Source organism: Halichoerus grypus, chromosome X, assembly GCF_964656455.1.
Source record: "Halichoerus grypus chromosome X, mHalGry1.hap1.1, whole genome shotgun sequence".
Taxonomy (NCBI): domain Eukaryota; kingdom Metazoa; phylum Chordata; class Mammalia; order Carnivora; family Phocidae; genus Halichoerus; species Halichoerus grypus.
Genome location: NC_135727.1, coordinates 114,824,638 through 114,852,125, shown reverse-complemented (window position 1 = coordinate 114,852,125; position 27,488 = coordinate 114,824,638). Strand labels below are relative to the sequence as shown.

Sequence of the window (27,488 nt, the reverse complement as noted above, 5' to 3'; positions counted from 1 at the left end):
TTTTTTAAGACTTATTGAATTGGTATTTCTGGTTTAAATTCTTAGAGCATATATTTGTGAATACTAAAAAAATAAAAATTAAAAATAAAGATTGCAGAATTTTGTAAAAATAAATAGCCTAGAAGTGATTTTTAAAATTTCATTAATGATTGGGGTGCCTGGGTGGCTCAGTCAGTTAAGCATCTGCCTTCAGCTCAGATCATGACCCCAGGGTCCTGGGATCGAGCCCCACATCGGGCTCCCTGCTCATGGGGAGCCTGCTTCTCCCTCTCCTCCCTACTCATGCTCTCTCTCATTATCTCTCTCTCTCAAATAAATAAATAAAATCTTTAAAAATGATAAATAAATTTCATTAAAGGTTTATGGAAGGAAATTTGGCCTATAAATTTTTGACAATAGCTATTATATTTTGCTTCATTATACTTTATATGTATGAATAGTACCTGCTTTATCTTCTTGATTGACATTTTTATTTTATTTATTTATTTATTTATTTATTTTAAGAAAACCACTCACGCAGCGTGGAGCCCAACATGAGTCTTGAACTCACAACAGTGAGATCAAGACCTGAGCTGAGATCAAGAGTTGGATGCTTAACCAACTGAGCCACCCAGGCACCCCTTGGTTGACATTTTATATCATTTAGTCTTCTATTTTATGGCAAAATAGTGTAGTGGGCTTTGATATAAAGTATATCTGAGTTCATCATCCTGGCTCTGCTTTTTGATACCCTGTATGAACTTTAACAAATTGTTTGACGTCTCTGATACACTTTGTTTTATCCGTAAAAGTGGATCACACCTTGTTGTTGGATTATCGTAGGGTTGTTGTGAATAATGGAAATTGATCTAGCCCGTAATCTGGCATCCAGTGGGAGCTTAATAAATGGCCATTTTAGTTACCTTATATAGCAAAAGAGCCCTTGGAAACTAAACTCAGGTAGTTTTTGCTCTGCAAAAATTTGAAGGAGTGATGCTCTGCTTACTTTTGGTATTGAGTAGCAGTGAAGAAAGACCTATTTCTAGAATGAGTGCTTTTTTTAAAAAGGCCTTTGGTTTAATTTAGGATGTTCTTTAGATTTTAATGCAAACTGATTACTGTGCTTCATATTCTGGAAGATATTTTGATGTAATACAGGAGCGAATTTTGATCAGCTGTGAACTTGCCATCCCTATCCACATATTCACATTACCTAGAGTTGAAAGTGGAGAACTCAAAATGTATAAAGGTACAATGCCCGTGTATAATACTCAGTCCTACAGAATGTGTGTTGTAAAAGGGTTATTAAGATTCAAGTAGTAAATCTATGTAAAGTTTTAAAGTGTGGATATAAATTATACTGGGGTAGGCATGGTATATATTCTATGGTTCATGTAGTCAGTATTAAAACCTATAAAAACCCATCTAGGATAGCCTCTCATCCATCTCAGACACAACTTTAAATACTATTTTTGCTATATTAGGGTTAGTGTTTAAACCTTCCTGCATCAGACATTCTAGGTGACCTGAAAATTAGACTGGGGCTCTTGAGATTGAAACTGGGGCATTTCAGACAGAAAACCAGGACAGGTTTTATCTGTAAATTTTAAACAATATGGATTGCATTAGTTAGCATACTTGTTGATGGAAATATTAAAGGTGATTCTAGTTTCTTTACTTTGTATTTAAACAAACAATATATTTAGTTCAGTGTAATTATACTTAATCCTTTGTTTTCTTCAGCTGTTTTAGTTGATCATGAAGTAGCAAAACCAGTATCTTTTAAAACTACTCCATATAATCCTTATATAATGAATCAGAAGTTAGATCTAAAACTATTAGGCATAGTACCCAGATAACTTGAGGACTTTTATTCTAAAGACAAATGTAAAACTAAAAATATATAGAATTTGCAAAGCTGAGATTATATTATATATGTATGCATGTATCTCTTAAAAGGACTAGAATATAGTCTTGTAACCAAAATAAATATAAATACACACACAGAGAAATCCTCATTCTTGGTATAAAAATATAAAATGTTTACTGGTAGCTGTAAATTTTCTGAAGGCTCAGAATGAAAGGTAAATAAGAGTGATGAGATTACTGCATGCTAAGACTTTAGGAAAGCACTATTTAGAACACTGGGACATAATCACTTATTATCCTTCCAGCTTTCTGATACTGGCCTGACTTATGAACAAAAACTTAAAAATTTACATATATTATATGAAAATGAATGCTGAAATAGATTGTTTTCATAGCTTTATTTTCTTGAAAACCTAGACTATATTATATTATATGAGCATCCTGCCAAACACTTTTAAAGATGTAGACCGTATCACCATCAGCAATAACAGAAGAACTGGAGGTATGGTGTACTATACTTATCCAATTCTTTTACATGGCAAATGGCAGGATACTATTTCTCAGACATCTGTTTTCTTCTGTGTATTGTATTTTAAAATTTATGTAATACTTTATATATATACCAAAGAATGCATGTCATATATATGTTATGAGGCATAATAACAAATCAAATACTCATGAATGTGTCATCTAATAAGTAGAACATTACCAATATTGTTTTAGTTACATTTGTGCTCCTCCCCAATCTCATCACCCCACCTCTTTTCAGGTTGTTTATTGTTTTTTTAAGATTTTATTTATTTATTTATTTTAGACAGAGAGAGTGTGCGAGCGGGGGGAGGAGCTGAGGGAGAGGGACAAGCAGACTCCGCATTGAGCGCGGAACCCGACGCAGGGCTCAATCTCAGGACCCTGAGATCATGACCTGAGCTGAAATCAAGAGTCGGACGCTTAACTGACTGAGCCACGAGGCACCCCTCGTTAAAATAGTTCTTTTTAAGAAAAAAAGAAGAAGAAGAATGTAGCAGGAGGGGAAGAATGAAGGGGGGGAAATCGGAGGGGGAGAAGAACCATGAGAGACAATGGACTCTGAAAAACAAACTGAGGGTTCTAGAGGGGAGGGGGTTGGGAGGATGGGTTAGCCTGGTGATGGGTATTGAGGAGGGCACGTTCTGCATGGAGCACTGGGTGTTATGCACAAACAATGAATCATGGAACACTATATCTAAAACCAATGATGTAATGTATGGGGATTAACATAACAATAAAAAAATTTTTAAAAAATGATAAAAAAAATAGTTCTTTTTACTTTTCTAAACATCCCATTTAATTATGCTTGTCTTTGAGCTTTGTAAAAATGGTATCACTGTGCATATTACTTGTTTCACTTGATTTGTGTTTCTGAATTCATTCATGTTTCATCCATTTACTGTAGTTCATTCACTTTATATAATACTTAATGGTGTAAATACTTCAATATATTTATTCATTTTCCTGACCATGGACATTTGGATATATAACTACTTTTAAATATATTACATGGGACTGTAATTGCTGTGTTACACAGTACACACATGCTCATCTTTATAATTGTACTACATTCCTGTTCTGAAAGTTTTATCGCTTATTTATGTAATGTACTTTCATTGTCTTTCTACTCTCTGAATTACGATATGTTCGCCATGCTGTCTTATGATGCATTTCACCTTTCAAGAGGCTATTAAAATTTTTTCACAAAGACCCTAAAAAGATAGAACTTTTACCATGCTATGTTGCTATGTTATGTACGTGGAAGCAGATATAGAAAGATGGGTTCCATGATTCTTATCCCTACAGGTGATAAAATAAACTTCAGAAGAGAGTCCCTGATATGTTACCATTTGTCTTGTACCATGATGATTCTTTTTAAAGAATAATATCAAAAGTAATACCAATCCATTTAAGAAAAGATTTGCTGTGGGAGACTTGGTGAAAGCATGTATCTGCCTCATGCATTTCTGTGTCTCCAGTGCCTGGCAAACAAATGTTTGTTGAAAGAATGAAAGGACTCATTTTCACCTTAAAATTCCACCCAAAAAAGGGCAACAGATTATAGATTTAGCTGCTGTAACTTACTGTGATGCTGATGAAGACCTAAAGAGAACTAAACACACAAACACAAAATTCTTTCAAAGTTGATGAAATCCAGGTCTATTGTCATTATTACAAATACACAATTAGTCCTTTAAATTTTAAGGCTGCTTCTTCCTATTCCTTATCCTATTAATCCTTGCAACTTCAGGAAGATGAGTGGGGGAGGCAGGAAACAGTGGTGATAGTACCAGTCTCCTCCATGAAACAAGTAATGAGCTAGTGAATTGGGGAGGGGAGAGGAGAGGGGAAGGAAGGGGAGGGGAGGAGAGGTGAGGTTCCTATGGAGAGGACCAGAGTCTAGGAGGAGAGGGCTGGTTTGGGAGCTAGAAAATGTTACCATTACTGTCCAGTCTGCTCAGCCTCCCCAAATAAATCCATGTGTACACTTCTGAGTATCATTTGGAATGCTTTTGTAGCTTAAAAATTCCAATTTTGATTTGATACCAAATTTGGAAAGCTGAGCTGTAAAGGAATATAGAATATAATGCTATAAGACTGTGTAATGCCAGAGTGGGAGTTATAAAAGTACCTGAGCAGGAAAAAATCAAAAGGTTCGATTAGATACTTTTATTCATCCTGGTTCTGTAACTATTTTATGTATCTTGCTACAGTTTAAGTGCCATCCCCAAAGGCATTTAAAAATGCCTTTTAAAATGTCTACAGTTGCGCTATTTAGCAGTTACTAATAATATAACTGTTAATTTCCATTTTAATGTCTCACTGTTTTCCACAGCCCTCCTCACCTTACCAAATATCTCACTAGGCTTTCTGTTTCTTCACATTTAAACTGTCTACAGGAATATTTTCCTGCTCTCTCTCCCAACTGAACTGCCTTTTAGAATCAAAATGTATACTGCCCTGCGCTCTTCTCTTCACTTTTGTACCCCTCCCTCAAACCCTATCTAGATAAACTCTATGCCTTATGACATTTAAAAATTATTAGGAAGAACAAAAGGTCTATATGAAGTTTAATGGTCAGGAAATAATACCACTGCTTTTGAGTTTGGCCAAATGCTTTTACAACATGTTATCAGAATTAGATTTTTTTCCTCATAATAATCCGGTGAAGTAGGTAGACCAGATGTCACTATCTCAATTTTGTAAATGAGTAAATGGAATTTCAGAGAGGGAAAGTGACATAATAAGTGACATGGCCAGGACTTAGATCCATGATTTGACATTGTGTGTAATAGTTTCTGCTCATTGCTCCTCAAGTTTGGCTTAACCTTAGAATGAAGTGAGAAGCTTTTTAAAAGCACTGATATCTGTGTCCCATAAGACATTAAATTAGACTCTTTATGGTCAGACTTGGCATCAGTAGTTTTTAAATGATGCCTTCATTGATTTTAACATAGAGCCAAAGTTGATAACCACTGTGCTCATAGTTAACTGGTTTAGAATGAGATGAGTATGAGGTGAGAAGAAAATGTATGTGTTCAAGAATGGTGTTTTCTCAAAGGCTGGTCCATGGACTATGATTCACCTGGGGAAGTTTGTTAAGATGCAGATTCCCCAGACTCTGCCATAGGTTGAATGACTGAGAACTGTGGATCAGTAGGTTCAACTATTTATAGGTGATATCAGCCCAGAGGCCACACATTTATAAAGGAGGCTAGTTAAAGTTTTGAATTTACAACTCTCGTTATCAATTGTTCATAGTCAGTCGGTGCCATAAATGCAGTCCAAAAGGATTAAACATGTTCTTTAAGACATCAAACAAGATATTAATGAAAATGGTCATTGTGCATTTATAATAAGGGGAAAATCAGTGTTAGAAATTAATGTGCTGGGAACTAGGCTTAATAAAATAAGAAGAAATAATAACATTTTTAGCGTGTTATGAATCCTTATGCCTTACATAGATTATCATCAAATCATTACAAACAGATTTTCATACTTATAAAAGATTAAAGCATACCAAAAAATATATAGAGCTACTAGTTATAGGCACCAATTTTCTAAGGCATTTGTGTCTGCTGACAAAGTAGTTTTTAATAACCCAGTTCCCTTGGGTTGGGTCAGAATGACGACCAACATCAGACAGATAATTCAGATGAAATTAGGCCCTAACACAAGTGAAATAGTAGACTGAAATTATAATTGATAGTGGCAGGTTGAAGAACTGGTAAGAATTAAGTAATTAGGACAAGTGAGCATGAATAAGACTAATAAAATGAGGCAAAAATTATATACAAACACAAGATGGTGAAAGACTAGATTTGCATAAAGGTAAGAATGTAATCTGAGGCTGACTGCAAATTGCAGTGTATAAGGAAAGACATAGCATCTCTGAAAAGTAGCACATTTCCTGAAATGAAGTACAACATGTAAAATTCATGGAATGGGGGCACCTGGCTGCCTCAGTCAGTAGAGCATGTGACTCTTGATCTCAGGGTTGTGAGTTCAAGCCCCACATTGAGTGTAGAGCTTACATTAAAAAAAAAATTAATAGAATAGTTATTGCATTAAACTCTGCATTGTTTAGGTCTTCATTTTCATATGTGTTCAGTTTTACCCCTTGTATCTGGTAGAAGATTGTATCAGTCAAGTTAAGCTAGATTATGCTGCAATAATAACCCAGAAATATTTGTGCTTTTAATATCACTCATGTCCAGTGCTCATGCTTCATATCCAGCCTGGATTGCTATAGCTCTACTCCACATCCTCCTCCTTCAAAGCCCAGAGTAGCCTCTTGTTGAACACTGCTGGTCATCACAGCAGAGAGGAAAGAGAGCATGGTGTAACTATGAACTAGTTCTTAATGTTTCTGCATGCAAATGGGACAAGCACATCTGCTCACATTTCATTGGACAAAGTAAGTCGTATAGCCATGGCTGACTTCAGTGGCTACAGGAAGTTTACTTTTTTCTTTAAAAAAAGGAATGTATATTTAGAAATCATAATACAAGTCTGGCACAGCAATGAATCTATAAAGAATTCCAGTATAGCATTATACTAGAATGTTAAGGACAATAATCTTGTTTATTTGAACATAAGGGAAGCACCATAAAATTAAATTATGTGGAAAAATTTTTAAATATCCACAAATATGTTAGTAAAGGTTGAGTTTGAAGAATTTCTTCTCTCTTTTCAACGGTGTGTTCTTATGCATTTGTGTGTCTCTTAGTATTTTAAGTATAATCTACTGCAATATTGGTGATAGGTTTGGTGGGAGGGGGAAGAACTTTTGACGTTTTTCAAAGTATAAAATTCTCTCTTATAATCATTCAGTGTCACTACTAGGAAACCCTAAGTGGATACTGATTATTTATGATAATGATTTTTGAGGGTGTACAAAATTAAGCCTAGATGTAGGCTGGTACTATTACTTGGACAATTTAGTATTTATTATGATTTAAATATATTATCATCAATGATCTAAAGTTATTTATTGAGTGCCTGGGTATCAATGTTACCTTTTCAGATGTTGCACATAGTGAAAAGAAATGCTTCCATTTTGTCCAAGAAAATGCAATCTAAATAGATAAAAGGACAAATACACATGGACTAAGAAATTTTTAAAACTAATACTTAGAATTTGTTTCAAATATATCATAATTTCTATTTATTTTTCTGGAAGCCAAGCGGATGATCTTGAACTGATGAAGTAATGTTTAATTTATATTTTCATTTATGATAGGTCATGGTATTTATCTTTGCTTGAACTCCTTAGTTGAATTTGTCACAAGGGAAAAACTGTCTCTCATCATTTAGACCCTATAGATTTTCTTTCCCTTATGATATATTAGATGGTCATTACAGTAAGTAACTTGAACATCTGGAAGCTAGAGAGGCTTTTTATTACAAAGAAATGTTAGCTTTATTTTATGAATATAAAATTCTTGATATCTTTTACATAATATGAATCTCCATGCATGCAGAGAAAACCCAATTATTTTTGTTGAAAATATCTGCTGAGATCATGCAGATTAAAGTTTAGAACAAACTCATATTTAAAATTATTTTAAAACTGAAACTCAGTCTATTTTGGTACAAAACTGAATGTACTGTGCTAGTTTGGCAATTAGAAATTTTGTTTTTAAAAAACGGCTTGAAAATTTCATTTGTGCACCTAATCTATAAAACCAATGTGAAGGAGTGCCTGGGTGGCTCAGCCATTAAGCGTCTGCCTTCGGCTCAGGTCATGATCCCAGAGTCCTGGGATCGAGCCCCGCCTCCGGCTCCCTGCTCTACGGGAAGCCTGCTTCTCCCTCTCCCACTCCCCCTGCTTGTGTTCCCTCTCTCGCTGTGTCTCTCTCTGTCAAATAAATAAATAAAATCTTTAAAAATAAATAAATAAATAAAACCAATGTGAAATGTTTATTATGGAATGTGAAAATAGAGAATCAATGGAATAAAATATTCATAACTGATAAATTGAGACTATATTTATAGAGTGTACAAAGCACCTTTAGAAATTAAAAGAGTTCAGTTCCTTCTTTGAAAATACTGACCATCTAATGGGAGAGAGTAAGATTAACAGATAACTGATGGAAACATAAAATATGTGCAGTTAGTACATAGCACATAGGCCTTTCAAAAATATTTAGGTCTTAACTCAAGACATGCAGAATAAACAAACTTAGATCATGATGGGGATTAGCTCACTGCTTCTTCAGGTTGTCAAAATAAAGCTATTAAAGTTACAGGGATCACAGTCTCACCCTAATGAGTTTTCTGTTCATTAACACCTTAACTTGACATTTTTACTTTTTATCCCTTTTGACACTTCGATCTTGATCAGCCTCAGTAGTTTTTCGATTTGTTACAGAGCCATTAGGATGCTGAAAAAACAATCAGCCTTGCTTCTGCCTGCATTCCCAAGTCCTATAGGCTAAAAGATCAGTTTCCACACCCATTCACCTATTGAGACAGTAGTCTTTCATTGTGAAGACTAGAATGATTAAAGCCAGATTGGGGCACCTGGGTGACTGGGTCGGTTAGGCATCCGACTTTTGATTTCAGCTCAGGTCATGATCTCAGAGTCTTGAGATCAAGGGCCACGTTGGGCTCCGGGCTCGGCAAGGAGTCCGCTGCTCTCTCTCCTTCTCCCTCTCCCTCTGCCCCTCACCCCGCTCATGGTCTCTCTCTCTCAAATAAATAAATAAATCTTTAAAAATTAATAAAGCCACATGAGAGACTATGGACTCTGAGAAACAAACAGAGAATTCTAGAGGGGAGGGGGGTGGGGGGATGGGTTAGCCTGGTGATGGGTATTAAAGAGGGCACGTTCTGCATGGAGCACTGGGTGTTATGCACAAACGATGAATCATGGAACACTACATCAAAAACTAATGATATAATGTATGGTGATTAACATAACATAATAAAATTTTAAAAAATAATAATAATAAAGCCAGATGAGGCTTCATTTTAGATGGCCTCTGCGGTGGGGGGAGAACTAGACAATTTTGAAAAGCAATATGATGCAAAGTGCAGAAGAATATGACTATGTTCACTGATAGAAAGACTATAGATGACCACTAAGGTCATGCCCACTCACATTCTCCTCCCATCCCTTGTTTATTGCTCTTTGTATGTTGCAACTCAATACCTTATTTAACCCAATGAAAATCTTAGCCAATTCTTTTCAAAATGGGTCATTTTAAAATTTCAAGAGGGGCACCTGGGTGGCTAAGTCATTTAAGCATCTGACTCTTGGTTTCAGCTCAGGTCATGATCTCAAAGTCGTGAGATCAAGCCCCACTTCAGGCAGGCTCTGCCCTCAGTACAGAGTCTGCTTCAGATTCTCTCTCCCTCTCCTTCTCCCCCTACTGCTCACACTCTTTTTCTAAAATGGATAAATAACTAATATCTTTAAAATTTCAAGAGATACCATCCTTTATGAACTCTCCTCTTCTCATTCCCAAAACAATAGCAAGAAGACTGCTGCAACAAGTTTTTGGTCTTTAAGCCAGTCAAAATGGTGAAAGGGTTGCCAAGGAGGTACTTACGGGGTGGCTGGTTATACCTCTGCCTGCCTTGTTTGCTAAGGACATTTATATACCTGAAATTTAACAGTAGCATTTTGATAACACATTCAGGAAGACCAATGACTGTCTATTCACTATGGACATTATTTTCACTTGGGACACTCTGTCAGGTTTTGCTCTTTGATGAATCCAAATTTAGTTTGGACTTTTATCTTCCATCCATTGCAAATCTTTTACCCCTGGCACTGCTTTCTCTGTGCCCGCAAAGCTAGGTGATGACTACTTTGAATTCCTTTTAATAGCTCTTTTCTGTATATCATTCTACAGAGAGAATTGCTTTCGTTGTACTATGCTGCTGCTGTAGATGTCACAATAGACTGGAATCTGCTCTTGTGGAAGGAAAAAAAAAGTGAAGCATCTGGTCAATAACTGGAAACTAAACTCCATATCTTTCTTTTCAGATGTTGCTTTATTATTATTTGTTTGAAAATCTTGTTAAATGGCTTCCCATTTCATAATTGTTGGAAGGACCATAGTATATTTCTCTAGACCTGACCTTCTGGCTAGCCTGGTGACCACTAGCTGCATGTGGCAACTAAAATATAAATTTAAATTAATTAAAACTAAGTAAAATTATAAATCCAGTTCTTCCTTTGCACATTTTAATTGCTCAGGAGGCACATATGTCTAAAAACTACTGAATTTCAAGCAGCACAGACATAGAACTTAATTATGATAATTCTCTTATTGCTATAAGTTTTAATAAATATCTCTGTAATACCCCTTTCTCCCTTTATTCCTGGCCACGCAACTAATCCTTCCTTCCTGCTCCTAAATATAAGCATTGTCTGAGCTTCTGTCCTCCGCTATCTTCTCACTATACATATTCTTTTTTACTGAATTTGTTGTTTTCTTGTGCCTTTAACTATCACCTCAGTGTAAATACTCCCAGATCTGGCTTTATTTTAGATCCAATTCAGTTTATTCAGTTGCTTGCTGGACAGCTTTGTATAAAATGTCCTGTCTTTCAGCCACTTCTAATTTCACATACCCAAAATATAATTATTTTATTCTCTCCAAAGTCTCTCCTAACATCTCTACTCAGCCATTCATCCATTTGCTCAGGTTTGAACCCCTAGAGTAATGTTTAACTTTCTTCTCCCCATTATTCTCTGTGTCTGATGAATCAGTCACCCAATTCTCATTCCTGGCTACATGTAAGCCACCTCTCCTCAACTTGCTTTCCAGCATCATAACCTCAGTTAAAGCTTTGATTACATTTTACATTTTCTATTGAAAGAGCATTCCAACTGACCTTCCCACCTCCAGTTTTTTTCCGTTCCAAATCCACAACTTCTTCCCCATTGTTTGCGTAAAACATATATTTGATCACATACTTCCCATGCTCCGACATCTCTGAGCTCTTCCTTGAATCAGAGTAAAGTACACACTCCTCCATCCTCCCTAGAGATGAAATGTCTACTTGGTATATCTAGGAAGATACACAGCTTTACAGAGATTCATTATCTAAAACATGACCTGAAAGCTACTCTTGTAACTAAGGGAAAGGAAAAAGAACCATGAGAAAAGAAACAAGAAGAGATGGCTATTAGAGTTGTTAGCTGGACCAGAGAGTTTGGACTCCGCTCCTCCTCCCCTTGCCCGCAACACACACGCTCACCATTTTAATGTTGCTGTTTAGCACCAGCCATGGCACTATATAAGCTACCCTGACTTTAATCCCTCCCAAAATAGTCACAAGAAATTATCAGTTGACCAAGTTAAGTGCTATCATGGTTGAATGGGGCTTCAAAATAGATCGTTACAGAAAAATAAAAATTTTATTCCCTTCAAAACAAAATTTCTCCTGGCTAGCATTGGTAGCTCTCCACAATATGACCTCCTGTTATTTTCTAGACTTTCTTTCCTGTTGCATTCATTCCGCATATCTTATGCTCTAGTCTGGTGTGCTTACTTATCATGCCTTTGTTCATTGTGTTTGCACAAACTGAAGTGTTCTTTTCCCCGTGAACCCCCAATTTCTAGATTCAAAAGCTATTTAAGGTCAGTAAAATACCTCCTCCAGAAGGTCATTCCAGAGTTAACAAGTTAGGATTTACCTCCTTTTTATGGGATCTTCTGTTAGCATTTGTCATGTACCTTATATTATTATTTGATTGTTTTCTCCACTAAATAATGAAATAAATAATGATGGCCAAGGGCCAAGTTTATTTTATCTTTGATTACCTGGTAGTGCCTAACATTGAATTGCACTTACAAGATGCCCCCAAGACCTTTTTTGGTGAATAGAATTGTGACTCGAGTAAATGAATGAGTGAATGAATAAAACTAACACCAGCTCATATGAACTAATCACTTCAGCATTGAAAACATTTTGGTACCTTGACAACAGAATATGTGAAGTATTTGGTACAAAGGTGCCATTATTAAAGGTTTGCATAGATGGATTATTTAAATATTACATGTAAGCAAAACAATATTTTTAGGGACACCTGGGTGGCTCAGTTGGTTAAGCATCCAGCTCTTGATTTTGGCTCAGGTCACGATCTCAGGGTCATGAGATAGAGCCCCGCCTCCGGCTCTGAGCTGGACGTGCAGCCTGCTTGAGATTCTCTCTCCCTCTTCCTCTGCCCTTCCCCTGTGCATGCGCGTATGCTCTCTCTCAAAAAAAACCCAAAACAACAAAAGAGGCATTCATAGTTACAAAGTTCCATGAAATATAATTTTATACAGCATTAGAAACATACACTATTTTTCTTCACTCTCTTGCTTTATGTATTCAATATTAATAACCTGTGAGCTGTTCCTATAATACACAGTTAATGAGAAATAATTACTTTTACTGAACATCGTGACCCCAGGATGCTTAAAATGTGTTGACAAAGTATGGAGCATCAGTGGTAACACATAGAAGTGTTTCTATGTGTTCTGCTCAGTACGGCAGTTGCATCACTGTTCCACAAAAACAATAACTGATTATGATCCTGTGTGGGCACATAGCTCATCCGTGGGAGACGGTTTCTGTGCATACTTAGGCTTTTCAAAAGGAAAAAATGATCAAAACTGAAGAAACACTCATTATCTTTATGAATATTGTCTTGTTAGGAATTTGATGCATTTAAATGTGGTTTTTAAATCACATGGTTTGTAGAAGCATTATATGGAAAAGGATAAAGAAGAAATTGCAAGTGTCATTTTGCATGCACCGCAAAAGACAGCATGAGCTACTGAAGAGAATTCCTAGGAGTATAAGTGGCATAGCTCTAAATCCGATCTTTTTTAAAAATCTAAATTTAATCCTAACCTAAAAATAAGTAGAACGTCAGAGGTGTACCTTTTCTTAGCATGAATAGGTCCTTAAAAATGTGGATTTCTCCATATTCAGTGCTATTTTCTTTTTAAAACTTGGGGTATGATCTTTTGGGAACATATTTGGCCCTAAGTGTTAATAAAACCCACACTTGAGAAGCCAATATTTTAAATTCATGTCTTGATGGAAATACAATAACTTATTAATAAAATGAATCCCCTAAGGTACCTATGGCTATTTAAATATTTAGCATGATAAAATGAACTCCTTAACATGATAGCTTAAGTAAAAAGAACATAGTCATTTAGTTTCTGTTCTTCTCCCTAATATAAAGTAGCAGGTTAATATATACCTTTTTGTATTGTTTTGTTCTATTTGGTTTTTATTATGCTGTGTCCCACACTTTGTGAAAGCCTTTGGCTTTCATAATGAACAGGCCGATGTGGCTGAAAGAAGGTATAGATATAAACAAGTAGAAGCAGATATTCAAAGTAGTGAGCAGTTGAAGAAAGAAATAAGTTTACTAGGAGGACAAAAGAAAAGCCAATCAATACGTGGGGGGAATGTGTAACAAAAGCAGGTAGTTCCGAGGAGTTGAGAACTGTTTCAAGTGAGCCAGCAGATACTATTTACAAATCAGTTTATTGTCTTACAGGTTCTATATATTTGGTCATTTTTGGTTTGATTTGCTTTGGCGTTCTTCTATCACATCTTATCCTATAAAATAGATTGTTTTTCAAAATACCATCTTTATCAAAATCATGCTGGGGCCCCCACTCCAGGTCTACCCTATCTGTATATCTGGGGCTGAACCTGGGAATCTGCATTTTAACCCACTTTCCAAGTGATTCTTACATGTATACAGAGCTAAAATCTGAAAATTATGACAGTAGCTCAACAGTGTTGGAGTGTAGTTTTATTGCTTTTGCAGTAATGCCGCCTTTATTTTCTTTACCTAAAAACCTACTTTTTCCGAGGCCCAATTAACAGCCACCATTCCTGATTTTTTTAAGGCAGAGTTAGCTGTTTCCTCCTCTGCTCCCCCAGCCCTATGACCCTGCCTTTATTATAGTAATTGTGAGTGTCCCAAATGTGTTAGTGCAGATTTAAGCTTTAATAAGTTCACATATGGGAATATGGTACAAACATAACGCAAACCTCCTTTGAAAATTTAATTATTCCAATTTCTTTTGTAGTCATTTGGTTTTGTTTATTTCAAACAGTAAGTTTTTAATTTTAATATTTGTGACAGTTTTTTAGACTGAGGAAAACCTTGTCCACCTCAGTCACCTGATGTATCTCTTTTAGACTTTGTCTTGTTGGTCATGTCAGAATTGTCAAGTATGCATCAGTACGTCATTCTTTGAATAATCTTAAAGCTCAGATTATAGATATAATCCTTTTAGTCACTGAGAAGCAGGAGCTGATGAATGTGTTTACAAAGTTTGAAATTTGGCTTGAGCAATGTATATAGCACAACACAATGGTCACTTTGCATTTTAATGAGAAATATATCAGTATTTTAAAATTTTAAATAATTGGCCTTTCACATGTTGATTTCTATATTTTTGTGGCATTCATACTTGTAAAGTTATTGAAACTTAAACTTTATGAAGACTTGGGGAATCTACATATTTTAACTTACTTGTGTGAATGCCTGTCTCCTTAAACTGTGCTTTTCTAAGTCAGGGGCCATGTTTAATATATTCAGTATTACACAACTGTTACTGAATATATTTGGATGTATTTGGTACATATAAAACTTAGCATCAACTATATTAATACATGTAATAATTAATATGTACTTTCCTGTTTCCATTCATTGCAACTATTATTTTTTTAGATTCCCAATTGCTCCATCTTTGGCCAGTAAGAATCACCTCATGTTGACTTCTGAATCCTGCTGGCACAATCCTTGTAGAGTTTAATAGCTTCTTTCTATCTGTGTCACAGTACAATCCAAGCTCATCTTGTACATTTCCTACCCCAGATTTGGAATCCACCATTTTCCTAGAAGGCCCGGGAAATGGTATTTGAAAATCACTAACTGTGAGGAATTTATTCATTACTCAGTTGATTGTGTCTTTTCAGTGGGTGGAACTAAGAAATACATACATATGTGTACCACATAATACATCAAGAGACTCTAGGTTCTACTTACCTTGTATATGTATCTACTTTGTCTCATGCTAAAATTACTTAGGACACCAAAACTGATAGAATGATAGTATCACATAACTGTTCGATTGCTTCATCCTATGAAAGAAACGCAGTAGTTTCAGCAAAACAGTAACAGACTAACAATACTACTACCAACAAACAATATGATTACTAACAATAGTATAAGATTTTTTTTAATAGTTCTTTTTGTTGTGTCACACTAGGGATCTGCAAGTAAAGTATTATATTTTGAAGAACTTGAAATAGTTATTCTCTGTATGATTATTGTATCACTAGCAGGGTATCCATTTAGATCATATTTGCTTTTTTCCTTGAGGAGAATCCCTTTGAAGTTTGAACATTTAATCATATTCTCTGATTCTGGGAAGGTAGGTAAATAATCAAACTTGCATCCATTATAGCTGAAGCAAGTTGTACAGGCAGCTTGGGGAAACTGGGCAACTTTCCAGCTTTTCCCAAATCATCTCTTACCGATGTAATTGTGTTTGAAATTAATGTAAAATTGGACTCTTCAAAATTCAGATGTAAGTACAATGCACTTTCCTAGTATAAATGCTTTATCTATACCTTGTCTCCCCTGTACACATAATTCATACTTAATTTATAGAGACATAGATATGTCTAAATTTGTAACAAACTTCTTCTTCGGCACAGAAGCCCTTCAGTATAGCAAGGCCCAATCCTTAAGTATTTCTATTAGTTTGTGAAATAAATCACACAAATTTAACTTTAAAACTTTTGCCCCGATAAGAATATGTAATACTTCTGACAAGGTATTGTGGTGAAATGGCATTATCAAAAACTATGTTCAACAAGATTCCTTTTCTTAAAATTAAATTCAGGGGAAAAAATGAAATGGGCTATCATTCCTTAAAATATGCAGTACTGTGAAACATGGTTATTCTTTCAAAATTAGATGGTCAAATAGTAATTAGTTAATGTTATATTTTGAAGTAAAGGTAATTAGTTTAAATTTTTAAAATAAAGACAAAGAACAACAATAACTCATGGTTAAAATGTATTTATCACTTACTGTATGCCAGATACTGTGCTAAGCCATTTATCCATTTTCTCATTTATTCCTCACAATACCCTTATTGGGTTACTACTAATGTCATGCCCATTTTATAAATTTCTTAAGAAAAATGAGCTATAGAAACAAAGTTTCTAAGCAAAGATCACTTTGCTATATTTTTATTCATTGTAAATCTAGCAACTGCAGGTAAAAAGACAATGGTGATTTTTAGAAACAATTTTTTATAATTTCAAGGATTCAAATTTAGGTAAGAACTATGAACTTGATGTTTATTAGTAGTGTGTATCAATTTTAAATGCATAATATAAAGGATATTGGATAGCCTACAACAGTTGAAAATATAAAAGCATTTTTGAAACTAAGATCAGACTATTGAAATAAATATTAGTGTTTTTCCTTATGTTCCAATCTATAATAAATTAGTATTTGAAATGCTAGAAATACTTCAACAAAAAAGTACTTATCACACATAAAAATTTAGATAGAAAATGGTTACAATAATTTTTTCTAATATTTGATTTTGTATCTGTTTATTTTTTAATATATGTGTATAAAATTAGAAAATATAGTTAAGCAAAAATAAGAATATCTCTGTAACTGACCATCAGAGCTAAATACAATGAATATTTTGGTATATGGCATTCCAGATTTTTTTCCCATTCTTATTGCTGTTTTTGTTGGAATTGTCAAGACTTTTTCAAATTGTAGTACATTTCCAAAGAAAGTATTTTATTTTTTAAATTTAAAGATCACATTGGCTTTATTCACTAAGAAAGTATTTCAAAAGGCATGTTTGACTTTTTTAAAACTGATGTATATGTTTCTTTTTTTTTTAAAGGATTGTACTGTGTATGAAACAGAGAATAAAATTCTTCATGTGGTAAGTATGCTTGAATTTATTTTCATCTTCATTAGAAAATATTTAACTAGTAATTAAATAAAAAGGTATAGCCTATAAAAATGAGCTCTGCTTATCTCATAGGAAAAGTACAAAAGAATATAAAAAGTATAAAAGAACAAGTTAAATTAGTTACAACCATTCTTTTGTATCCTAATAGGAAAATATGATACAATATGATACAAATTTTAAGATAGTAATATGTAGTAAGGTTGGAACATAATGAAAAACCTAGAAAAAAGAGAATTTGAAATCAGAATTTTTTTGACAAAAAGAAAAGTATTTGGTTGTATAATGGGGTAAACAACTTATCGTCATTTGGATGAAATACTTAATAGTCAATCTGCCTTTGATCAGATTCTATACTCATCAAAAAACCTTCCAAATTTTAATTTGGCAATATTTGTTTAATCAATTAATGACTTTGCAAATATTTTATTTTATTACTAGAAATGGAATGTGAGTACATTATACTTTATAGAAAGTATTAGAAAGTATACTTTATAGAAAGTATCCTTTCTTATTAATGAACAGTTTGCTGCTTTTCTTTGTAAATCTGTAACTTGGTTGATGCTCATTGGTCCTGATAATTTCTTCACCTCTGTTAGAAATGAATGACAACATAAGTAACATTGAAGAAATTGAGAAGTGAATGCAATATATTTACTTTGGCAATTTCACATTCCAGCTAGTGAGAATTTAAGATCCTGTCTGATGATGGTTGAGACTGTGGATGACATTAACCAATCAGTTCAGCTCAGAAAGCACTTTTATTTTCTTCTTTTTTTTTTTTAGAGTTCTCCTGTTCTTTTATTTTTTATTAACATTTTTGATATTTTTATTTAAATTCCAGTTAGTTACCATACAGTGTGATATTAGTTTCAGGCGTACGATATAATGATTCGACACTTCCATACACATCACTCAGTGCTCATCACAAGTGCCCTCCTTAATCCCCATCACCTGTTTCCCCCATCCCCCCACCCACCTCCCCTCTGGTAACCCTCAGTGTATTCTCTACAATTATGAGTTTGGTTCTTGGTTTGCCTCTCTCTCTGTTTTTCCTCCTTTGCTTGTTTGTTCAGTTTCTTAAATTCCACATATGGTGAAATCATGTGGTATTTGTCTATTTCTACTCCTCCCTTCCTGGCCTTTTAATGTGCTAGCTTTCAGTAGAAGGTTATATACTTGTGTGTTACTTTTCTCACAATAAGATTCTTTTTGAAAATAATAAAATAGTATTGAGTTATACCAACCACTTGTTATATGATGCTGGAATACTTTCTTTAAAACAAAATATTCAAAAAAGTCTCTTTCTAGACTTCCTGTAGTGTAAAGGAAATCACATTAAGTCTAAAGAACTAACTGAACCCTAATTCTAACACTTTGTATCTCCATGACCTTAGTCAAGTGCTTTAACTTTCTTTGAGATTTTTTAAGGTAAATTTTAACAATCAAAAAAAATTATTGCTGTAATTGACACAAAACATTATATTAGTTTCAGGTATATGACGGAATGATTTGATATTTGTAGAAGACTTTGTTCTTAATATGTAAAATGAGAATATTAATATCTGCTAAGTTCAATCATTTGTAATCTCATGACCTTCTTTCCAGTATTTATTTGTTTCTATTTTCCCTTTTTCTTTTTTATGTGCACCAGAAAATAAAAACCTGAGTTTTGATATAACTTGTTTAGAATCAAATTGTGACTGAATTTGAATGTTCTCTTTGTTACTATGATAGTTGAGTCAGAGTACTCATACAAATGAGTAGAGACTACAGTAGCTTGAGATATGCACTAGAACATCATCTGTCTCAGCCCAGACCCAATCCCTATATCTTTATTTTGTCTAGACAGTAGGGGAGGCAGTTATGAAGAGGAAGGAGAACTTACCACTTATGAAAACCTGCTATATCCTAGGAGTTCCATAGGCAGTATAAGCATCAGAGTACTCTTCAACAGCTTAAACAAACTGAGATAGCTCAGAAAAGTTGTGAGGTGTGTCTTTTCTTGAAATAGATCTTTATTTAAGGATGAGTAAAGAAAAAGAATGGGAAAGAGAAGAAGTATCCTCTCATATGTCAGAAGAAAATCCTTCCCCATGCAGTAAGTTTATTAAGAACATCTATTTAATGATCTCAAGAAGGATCAAAAGAATATTGTTTGCATTAAAACAGAATACCATATTATAAAGAAGGCAAAACCACTATAAACTGGACACAAAATGAACTAAAAAAAAGCAGTCTTTAAAACTAAGAACATGGAAATAGAAAACCATGCTGATAGCAGTAAAAACCATACTGGTTATTCCAGAAAATTGAAACAATGAGTCACAAAATAAATTTTATTGACACTCAGATTTTTAGTAAATTAATAAAAAGACAAAGAATGAGAGAAGATAATGTCTATAGAGGATAGGTTATGGTCAACACACCTTCAACTAATTATTAGTTTCTAAAGAAGAAAACAATAGAAAACAATTAAGGATATAATAGAAAAATTTAGGAATAGAAATTGGGAAAACTGAATTTCTCAACAAAGTCAGAAAGTGAATTGGAAAGATAATAGCTTCACGATATTTTCTGGTAACATTTTACAGTTTTATGGCAAGAAGCAACTACATTCATTTAACCAGTGCGAAGAGACACATGAGAGGTTTTGACTTCGAAGAAATAGAAATTATATTGTATTCAGATGTGTACTGTGAAACCATAACTGGCAGAAGACGATGAAACAAAATTCATAAATCTTTTAAGAAAAGTAATGTCCCAAAATGTTTATATCTAAATTATCATTCATGTGTGAAAGCAACAAAAAGATAATTTTTAGATCAGCAAGATCACTAATGTACCTTTTTGAAAAAATATATTTGAGTAAGTTTACCAAGTAAATGAAGCAAAAGTTTCTAATTCCAGAATAGGAAACTTGTGGTAGCAAAAGGCTGGAGTGAACAACAAAATCAGATGCCATTCACGCTGCTATAACAAAAATACCCTAGCCTGGGGGGCTTAACCAACAAACATTTTTTATACTTCTGGAGGCTGGGCAGTCCAACATAAGGGTGCCTGCAGATTCGCTGTCTGGTGAGGGCCTGTACCCTGGTTCACAGAGTCTTCACATAGTGGAAGGGGTGAGGGAGCCCTCTAGGGTCTCTTATAAGGACACTAATCCAATCCAATTTAAGAGGACTCGGCCCTTATGACCTAGTCACCTCTCAACGACTCCACTCCCCAAAACCATCACATTTTGCATTAGGTTTCAACATAAGAATTAAGGGGGAGGCACAAGCATTGAGTCTATAACACATAGTGAGGAATAAAAAAATATATGAGTGCTATTTTTTAAATGAAGGTTATTAAATAAATCAAATAGATAAGTATCATTAGCTAAATCAGAAAGATAATGCAAATCAATGGATTTATTTATTTCTTAAGAGACAAGCTCTGCATACCTAAATTAAATCACAAAAACGACCATTACTTTCCAGCAGTGGTTTTCCTCAGAAAACAAGGAATCCCTGTAACACAGTAACGAAATACAATTTTTCACGTATCAATTCATAAACACAAATACATACACACAAAAAAACACACACTAAAAATATTCAAATGCCGGTGAGAATCTAATGAAATTAAAATGGACATACCTTACCGCTAGGCATGTACATTCATTAAACCTTTTTAAGTTTTAGGCAATTTTAAGGCTCAGAAACTTTAATACTGATATTTATATAGTATTTACAGTATGCCTCAGACACTATTTCAAGTGCTGTATATAAACTAATCATTTGGTCCTCGTAACAACCTTATGAGATAGGTTTTATTACTACCTTCTCCGTGTTACAGATGAGGAAACATATGAAGCACAGGAAGGTTAGTTGACTTTCCTGAAGTGACACAGTTGGAAGGGATTTAAGACAGGATTTAACTCGGGCAGTCTGGCTCCAGAGTCTGTATTCCTAACCTATCTTGGGAATCTGGTCTAAAAACAAATTATAAAACACAATAAGATTTTTTATAACAAGAATTTAGAACAGCATTATGTATAATAGTGAAAAATAGGAAATAATAGGGTAATGCGTCAGTAAATTATGGTGCAATTACAAGATGAAATATTACTATTCATAGTTACTATTTGAAATTATATCTGAATATATAATTTATGAATAAATTACATTTTTGAATATACCTAAAATATTTATGTTCCAATGTTCAAGGAAAGATTCTAAATAATAATGTTAAGTAAAAAACAGATTAAAAGCATTATAAACACAAGTCATCATTGTTGAAAATTTTAAAAGAAAATATTCTATGTTAATATTTATTGTGTTTGCTTAGTAAGATAATAGCTGATTTTTTTAATTTTTAAATATTTCCCAATTTTCTTCAATTAGTTTGCATTGCTTTTATTTTTTTATTTAAAAAAATTTTTTAAAGATATTTATTTGAGAGAGAGAGAGAGAGAAAGCACAAGCAGGGGGAGAGGCAGAGGGACAAGCAGACTCCCCACTGAGCAGGGAGCACGACGGGGGGCTCCATCCCAGGACCCTGGGATCATTACCTGAGCCAAAGGCAGACGTTTAACTGACTGAGCCACCCAGGCACCCCAGTTTGCATTGCTTTTATAATGAAAAATTATACAAGTATGTATTCTATTAGATTCATAATCCTGATGGCTTTCAATGGATAATTTTATGGTACACATGCTAGATTTCCTGATGCTCACTGTTCTTGTCTTTAAAACAGTTTTTTATGCTTAAGACTCTAAAGTAGTAAACTCTGAAGACCAGAAAGTTGGGTGGAAAAGAGGATTGGTTGTTTGGTTGCAGTGGTAGACAAAGATGTCTGTTAATATGAAACATGAGAATGAATAAAAGGAAACTGGACAACTTGGGTTTCCTTGGAATTTGTCAGTAAGTATAATGGAACTGACCACACAGCTCAGCCATAAAGGACAAAAAGGAAATGCAGATGATCAGTGCACTATACGTCTGAGTGATTGTTGGCTACTGATAAGCAGTAAGGCATTTCCCCTCTATTGACCTGGTATTTCCCTTTCCGTTAGGCTTGGCCCTGATTATACCTTCCCTGATAGGTTGGAGCGCATCTGTTTTTGCTCTGCACCGATGCTGGTTTTATACACAGTAGATCAGTTACAGGGAATCTGGAGTTTTCTTGCGGTTCATACCCTACTTTCTCCTCACTTCCACCTTTCACTAAGTCTTTGAATCTGGAGAGAGAAGCACTCCTGACAAGCCATTTGAGACCTTGTGCTTCAGCAGACTTCAACTGTGCTTATCACAGCCCTGCCGCTCTCATTGGTGAGCCTGGAACACTACCAGCTTTGATAAACTGAAAATCTCAGGCCAGGCGTGATCATGAAAGTCACATGGTTTAAATCAGATTGTACTAAGCTCAAATACTTCTTTGACATTGACCAACAGTGTGTTCTTCTATATGGCACTTGCTTTGTACTGGCATTTTATCCCCATTGCTTTCATAAAAATAATGGGAGGAATAAAGACAATGAATGCCTATTTTATTATGTTAGTGTTAAGATTATCTTTTTGTTAAGTAGTACTTTACAGTTTGTAGGAAGGACATTCTCGTAAATGCTCTCTTATCTTTTCTCTTCTCCCTCCAAGCTATTCTCTTTTTTTCATTACTTTAGGTTTTATCATTAATTAGGCTTATGTTGGCATGTTGACTGTTATATTTCATAAACATTCGTGTAATTTTTTCCTGTCTTTAAATGTATGAGTTCTTTACTCCTAAACTCCATCTGGGCTGAGAGTATTGTGCCTTCTCTGCTATCTAGACTAGAAATGGCTAAAACTACACAGAACCAACAGGTCTAACAGAAGAGCCCAGAGGAGAAAATAAAGAGCTCATTTGAGACTTTGCCCCACCATCTATGTTGTATCAATTAAGTAAACATAGCTTTCTTCTGATTACCCCAAACCTTGAAGATAAGTACTGGGACAGCAGCATGTTCCATAATAAAATAAAAATGATCATATTGATATTTTATCTTTAGAGATTTCTTGAAAATAGTGGCACTCTAATGACATCATCAAAATAATTTTACATTGGTCTTCTGAAGGTCCCTAATGCTTTGAAAAGGCAGCTTTGGCAATTACAGCTAGACTCTTCTCTTAACGCTGTGGTTTGGAGCCATTGCAAGTGGAGATATTTTTTTGTATGGTTGACATTTTGGCTGTAACTGTAGTATTTGGACAGGCAAATTATGGGCCATCTCATTAAAGTGAATTCTAATACTGAGTTTTATAGATGAAAAGCATCAAGAGGCTTCTTTGTTTTCACAGTTGATGTGACTCTTCTATCTTGGCCCCCTTCACTATCTTTGTGTTCAACCTGAAGAAGCATGCTAACACTATTACTGAACTAGGCATTGATCTCTTGAGTGTTGTATTAGACTATCTTCAGGTTTTGACATTTTGTTAGTTAATTGCCTTATAAATTATTTTAACTGTAACTTAACTTCTCTACAGTCAATGTCTTATAGAGGAAAGAAAAAATCAGACAGAATATGATGGAGGTAAAAAATGTCTTTTCTAGGACAAAAGGAAAACGTGTATATACTAAAGGGAATATGGCCATACATAATGAATTAAGATAATCTCTTTTTAATGTGTCTTATTATGATTTGGATAGACATTATATGGATGTTCTTGCTAACATTACATTTGCTGATCACATTATGCATTATAAAATGCTTACACAGACTGACTCTGAGTGTGCAATCCTTGTTCTCAAAGAATACTTGTTTTTGTTGGGGAGTCAAGTGAGGCAGAGTAATGTAGTAGAAAGAGTACCAACTTGAAAATTAAAGAGATTTGGTGTCTTGACCTCATTCTGGCACTTACTAGCTGTGAACAAACTAAATTAGCCTTTCTGATTAAGTTGGAGATTGGAGTATCTGTGTTTTCTAAGGTCTAAATGCCATAATTCTTTGGTGATAACTCACAAAATCAGTAAAAAACAGTATGGTCTCATGAAGTGTTAAATTGAAGAGCCGTCTTCATCTGAGACCATTCACCACAGTGTGATCAAAGACGCTATGGATTTTTTTTGACACTGTAAATTTTTTTAAACTACAGTTGCAGTCACTGTAAAAGATTTCTTCATCAAGGTAATGGAATCAATCTGGAGACAAGAATCAAACTGTAACAAACAAGTTTGATCTAAATAGTTATTAAACAGGAGCACCTGGGTGGCTTGGTTGGTTAAGCATCCGACTGTTGATTTTGGCTCGGGTCATGATCTCAGGGTCATGGGTTCAAGCTCCCTGTCGGGCTCCCCAGTCACCATGGAGTCTGCTTGTCCCTCTCCCTCTGCTCTCTCTCAAATAAATAAAGTCTTTTTAGATATTAAACTACAATAGAAGATTACCTATACAGATATAAAGAGAATGTAAAGCATTCCCTAGGATGGGGTACGGGGGTGATATATACAAGGAAGGACAACTTACAGGCAGACATTCTCCCACCAGCCAAGAATTGTAGGTTGAGGGTCAGAACTCATTGGAGCCAGAGGGTTGCACTGGGTTGCCTAAGCCAGAGCTGGTCCACTGTTACCAGGCAAATTGGAAACAACCTTCCAGGATATAAGCAAGTGATGCTGGTGGGAGGGCTCACCGAGAGAGTGGGGTGCTGCTGTGGGTATGAGGCTAAGAGGGCCCCAGGATGGTGGCCACTGAGCCCAGGCCGAGGCTGAGAGGTCACTGAAGGACTGCGTGGTCTGGGCACCACAGGATGTTCTCACACACATCCATCACTGATGGACCATGCAGCAGGAACAAGACAAAGCAAAATGCAACACTAGGGAACCTGGAAGAGAAGCCTCCTTCCCCTTGTGATGTTTCTTTAGCGCCCTCTACTGATAAGATCCTAACAGTGTCCTTTTTGTAAAGCAGAAATGCTTAAAACCTCCTGGCCATATATATCACAGAGCAAGCACTGAAGGGTGAATTTGGAGCTGAGAGCCAATAAATTCATAATTGGCACAGTGCAATTAGCTCTTTCCTCCCAAAAAAACACATATGGCAATTTTGAATTTCTCAACTCTATGTGAAGACATTGCTCCCTGTTCTCAGCTGTTTGTTCTTATTTGCCGTTAACTATATAGATAGTGCCTGGATTTTCCTGAAGTTCATCTAATTATAATGAACTGCTTCAGTCTTGCTATTTGAGTCTAAAGTAAAATGGCGGGCGCCTGGGTGGCTCAGTTGGTTAAGCAACTGCCTTCAGCTCAGGTCATGATCCCAGGGTCCTGGGATCGAGTCCCACATCGGGCTCCCGGCTCAGCGGGGAGCCTGCTTCTCCCTCTGACCCTCTCCCCTCTCATGCTGTTTCTCTCCTGCTCACTCTCTAATAAATAAATAAATAAATAAAATTTTAAAGTAAAATGGCATCCTCTTCCTGATAACCTACATCTTAGCTGAGCTATCCTATGGCCAGACCCTTGTTAATTTTGAGCCTGGAAAGTAGCACGCCCCCTAATGAGTGCTCTCTCAACTACGTGGGGACCCACTGCAAGCCTGCCTACCTCTATTTCTTGCCCCTGAGAGAGCAGGCAAATAGAATGGAGATTTTCCCAGATTAACTTCTGGTTTCCAGCTGACTGTTTCCCTATCAGAAACTAGAGGAGAGTGGGGCCTCTTGTGTCAACTTTAATTCAGACCAGGATGTCTTGGGGATGCCATTGGAAGTAAGTCAGAAGTGTCGTGGGTCCACTTCTTGCTCATCAGAGCAGGTCACATTTGGGATTTATGTTCTCTCACTGTTTGGTACTGACCTCATCATTCGCAGATGATGGTTATTTTTAAGTGTTACTGCCTCTTTTCCATTATTAGGAACACAAGGGCAGCATGCTTAATGTCAGTGATATTAAGCACAAAGCCAAACTGATCACCTGAAACACTTTCCCAGTTTGTGAAATCCTTGAACATAATAGTTGGCATTTGAATCAGTAACAGATACTCACCCTCAGTGATTATTGAGGGAATACATAGCTTTATGGAATGGTGGTGGTGGTTTCTTCTCATTTTGTTAGTTGTTTTGTTGTGTTTTTTTCCCCACCATCAGAATTTGAAACCTAAAGGAATTGCAGAGTTTTCTAGGCCTTGTTGGAGCAAAGTTCATATAACCTTCATGTATTTGCTCCTACAGTTGCATTCTAAAGCTATTTGAAACTCTTAATCTTCACTGTATACAGATATAATTTTTACATTAGGTTTAAATTGAAATTCTATTCTATTCTATTAGTTTTTAAGTTTAAAAAATTGTCTCTTCTTCAATTCTCTTCATTCATATGAGCAAGAATTCTTCCTGTGTTGGGGAATATTTATGTAAAATAATAGTTTTAAATACCAATTTAAATTCTTTTTGTGGATTTTACTCTTTCAAAGTTACCTGTGATTGTTTACTCCTTGCATCTTGTTAGGGAACCATCATAATTAGAAGTACAAAATTGTTAGCTCCACAGAGATCTGGCAAGTATTAAAATACTAAGAATACTATATTTCTGAATGAGGCTTATATCATTTAGAGTTCTTACTAATATTAGAATAAATGTGTGCTGTTTTATAAAAACAAAACCTCTCTTGTTCACAAAATACAATGCAAATGTCATCCTAAGTTGGCATAGAATCACATGATTTATAATACTGAATTACACTAATATACAAACCAAACAAAAAAATAAAAACATACCCCTGAAACAAATAATACATTATGTGTTAATTAAAAAAAACATTAAAAAATTTAAAACATGCTCTGTCTTCTAGACTATTTTAATTGAAATATTTATATTAATAACTTTTAATATGTATACACTATAAAAACTTGTTACTATTTTCCATTTTATTGATAATAAAGCCTGAATCATTTAAGCTGTTCTTAAATTGTAGCTTTCACATCATTGTTGCCTTCTTAAAATGTATATGCATCTGTTTGTTGTTTCCCCCATTTTGTCTTGGTTTTATATTCTTCTCCCTTGTATATATGTATATGCCTTAAAAAGTAGAAATGTCCTTTTGTAGTCTTTCTTTTTTATAAAATCTTTTGTTAAGCTTATGAGCCTGAAGTTCTTTCTTATGTCAAA

The 27,488-nt window shown here is 35.0% G+C and overlaps 1 protein-coding gene across 5 annotated transcripts in view; it reads left to right on the top strand.

The window, feature by feature from the left end:
• CNKSR2 (connector enhancer of kinase suppressor of Ras 2) overlaps positions 1–27,488 on the top strand; it is a 267,319-nt gene that overhangs the window by 90,197 nt on the left and 149,634 nt on the right. For all 5 annotated transcript variants that reach the window (XM_078064918.1, XM_078064917.1, XM_078064916.1 and 2 more), the window contains exon 5: positions 17,301–17,342. In XM_078064918.1, coding sequence (XP_077921044.1) covers positions 17,301–17,342 — 42 coding nt within the window. The remainder of the gene's footprint in view (positions 1–17,300; positions 17,343–27,488) is intronic.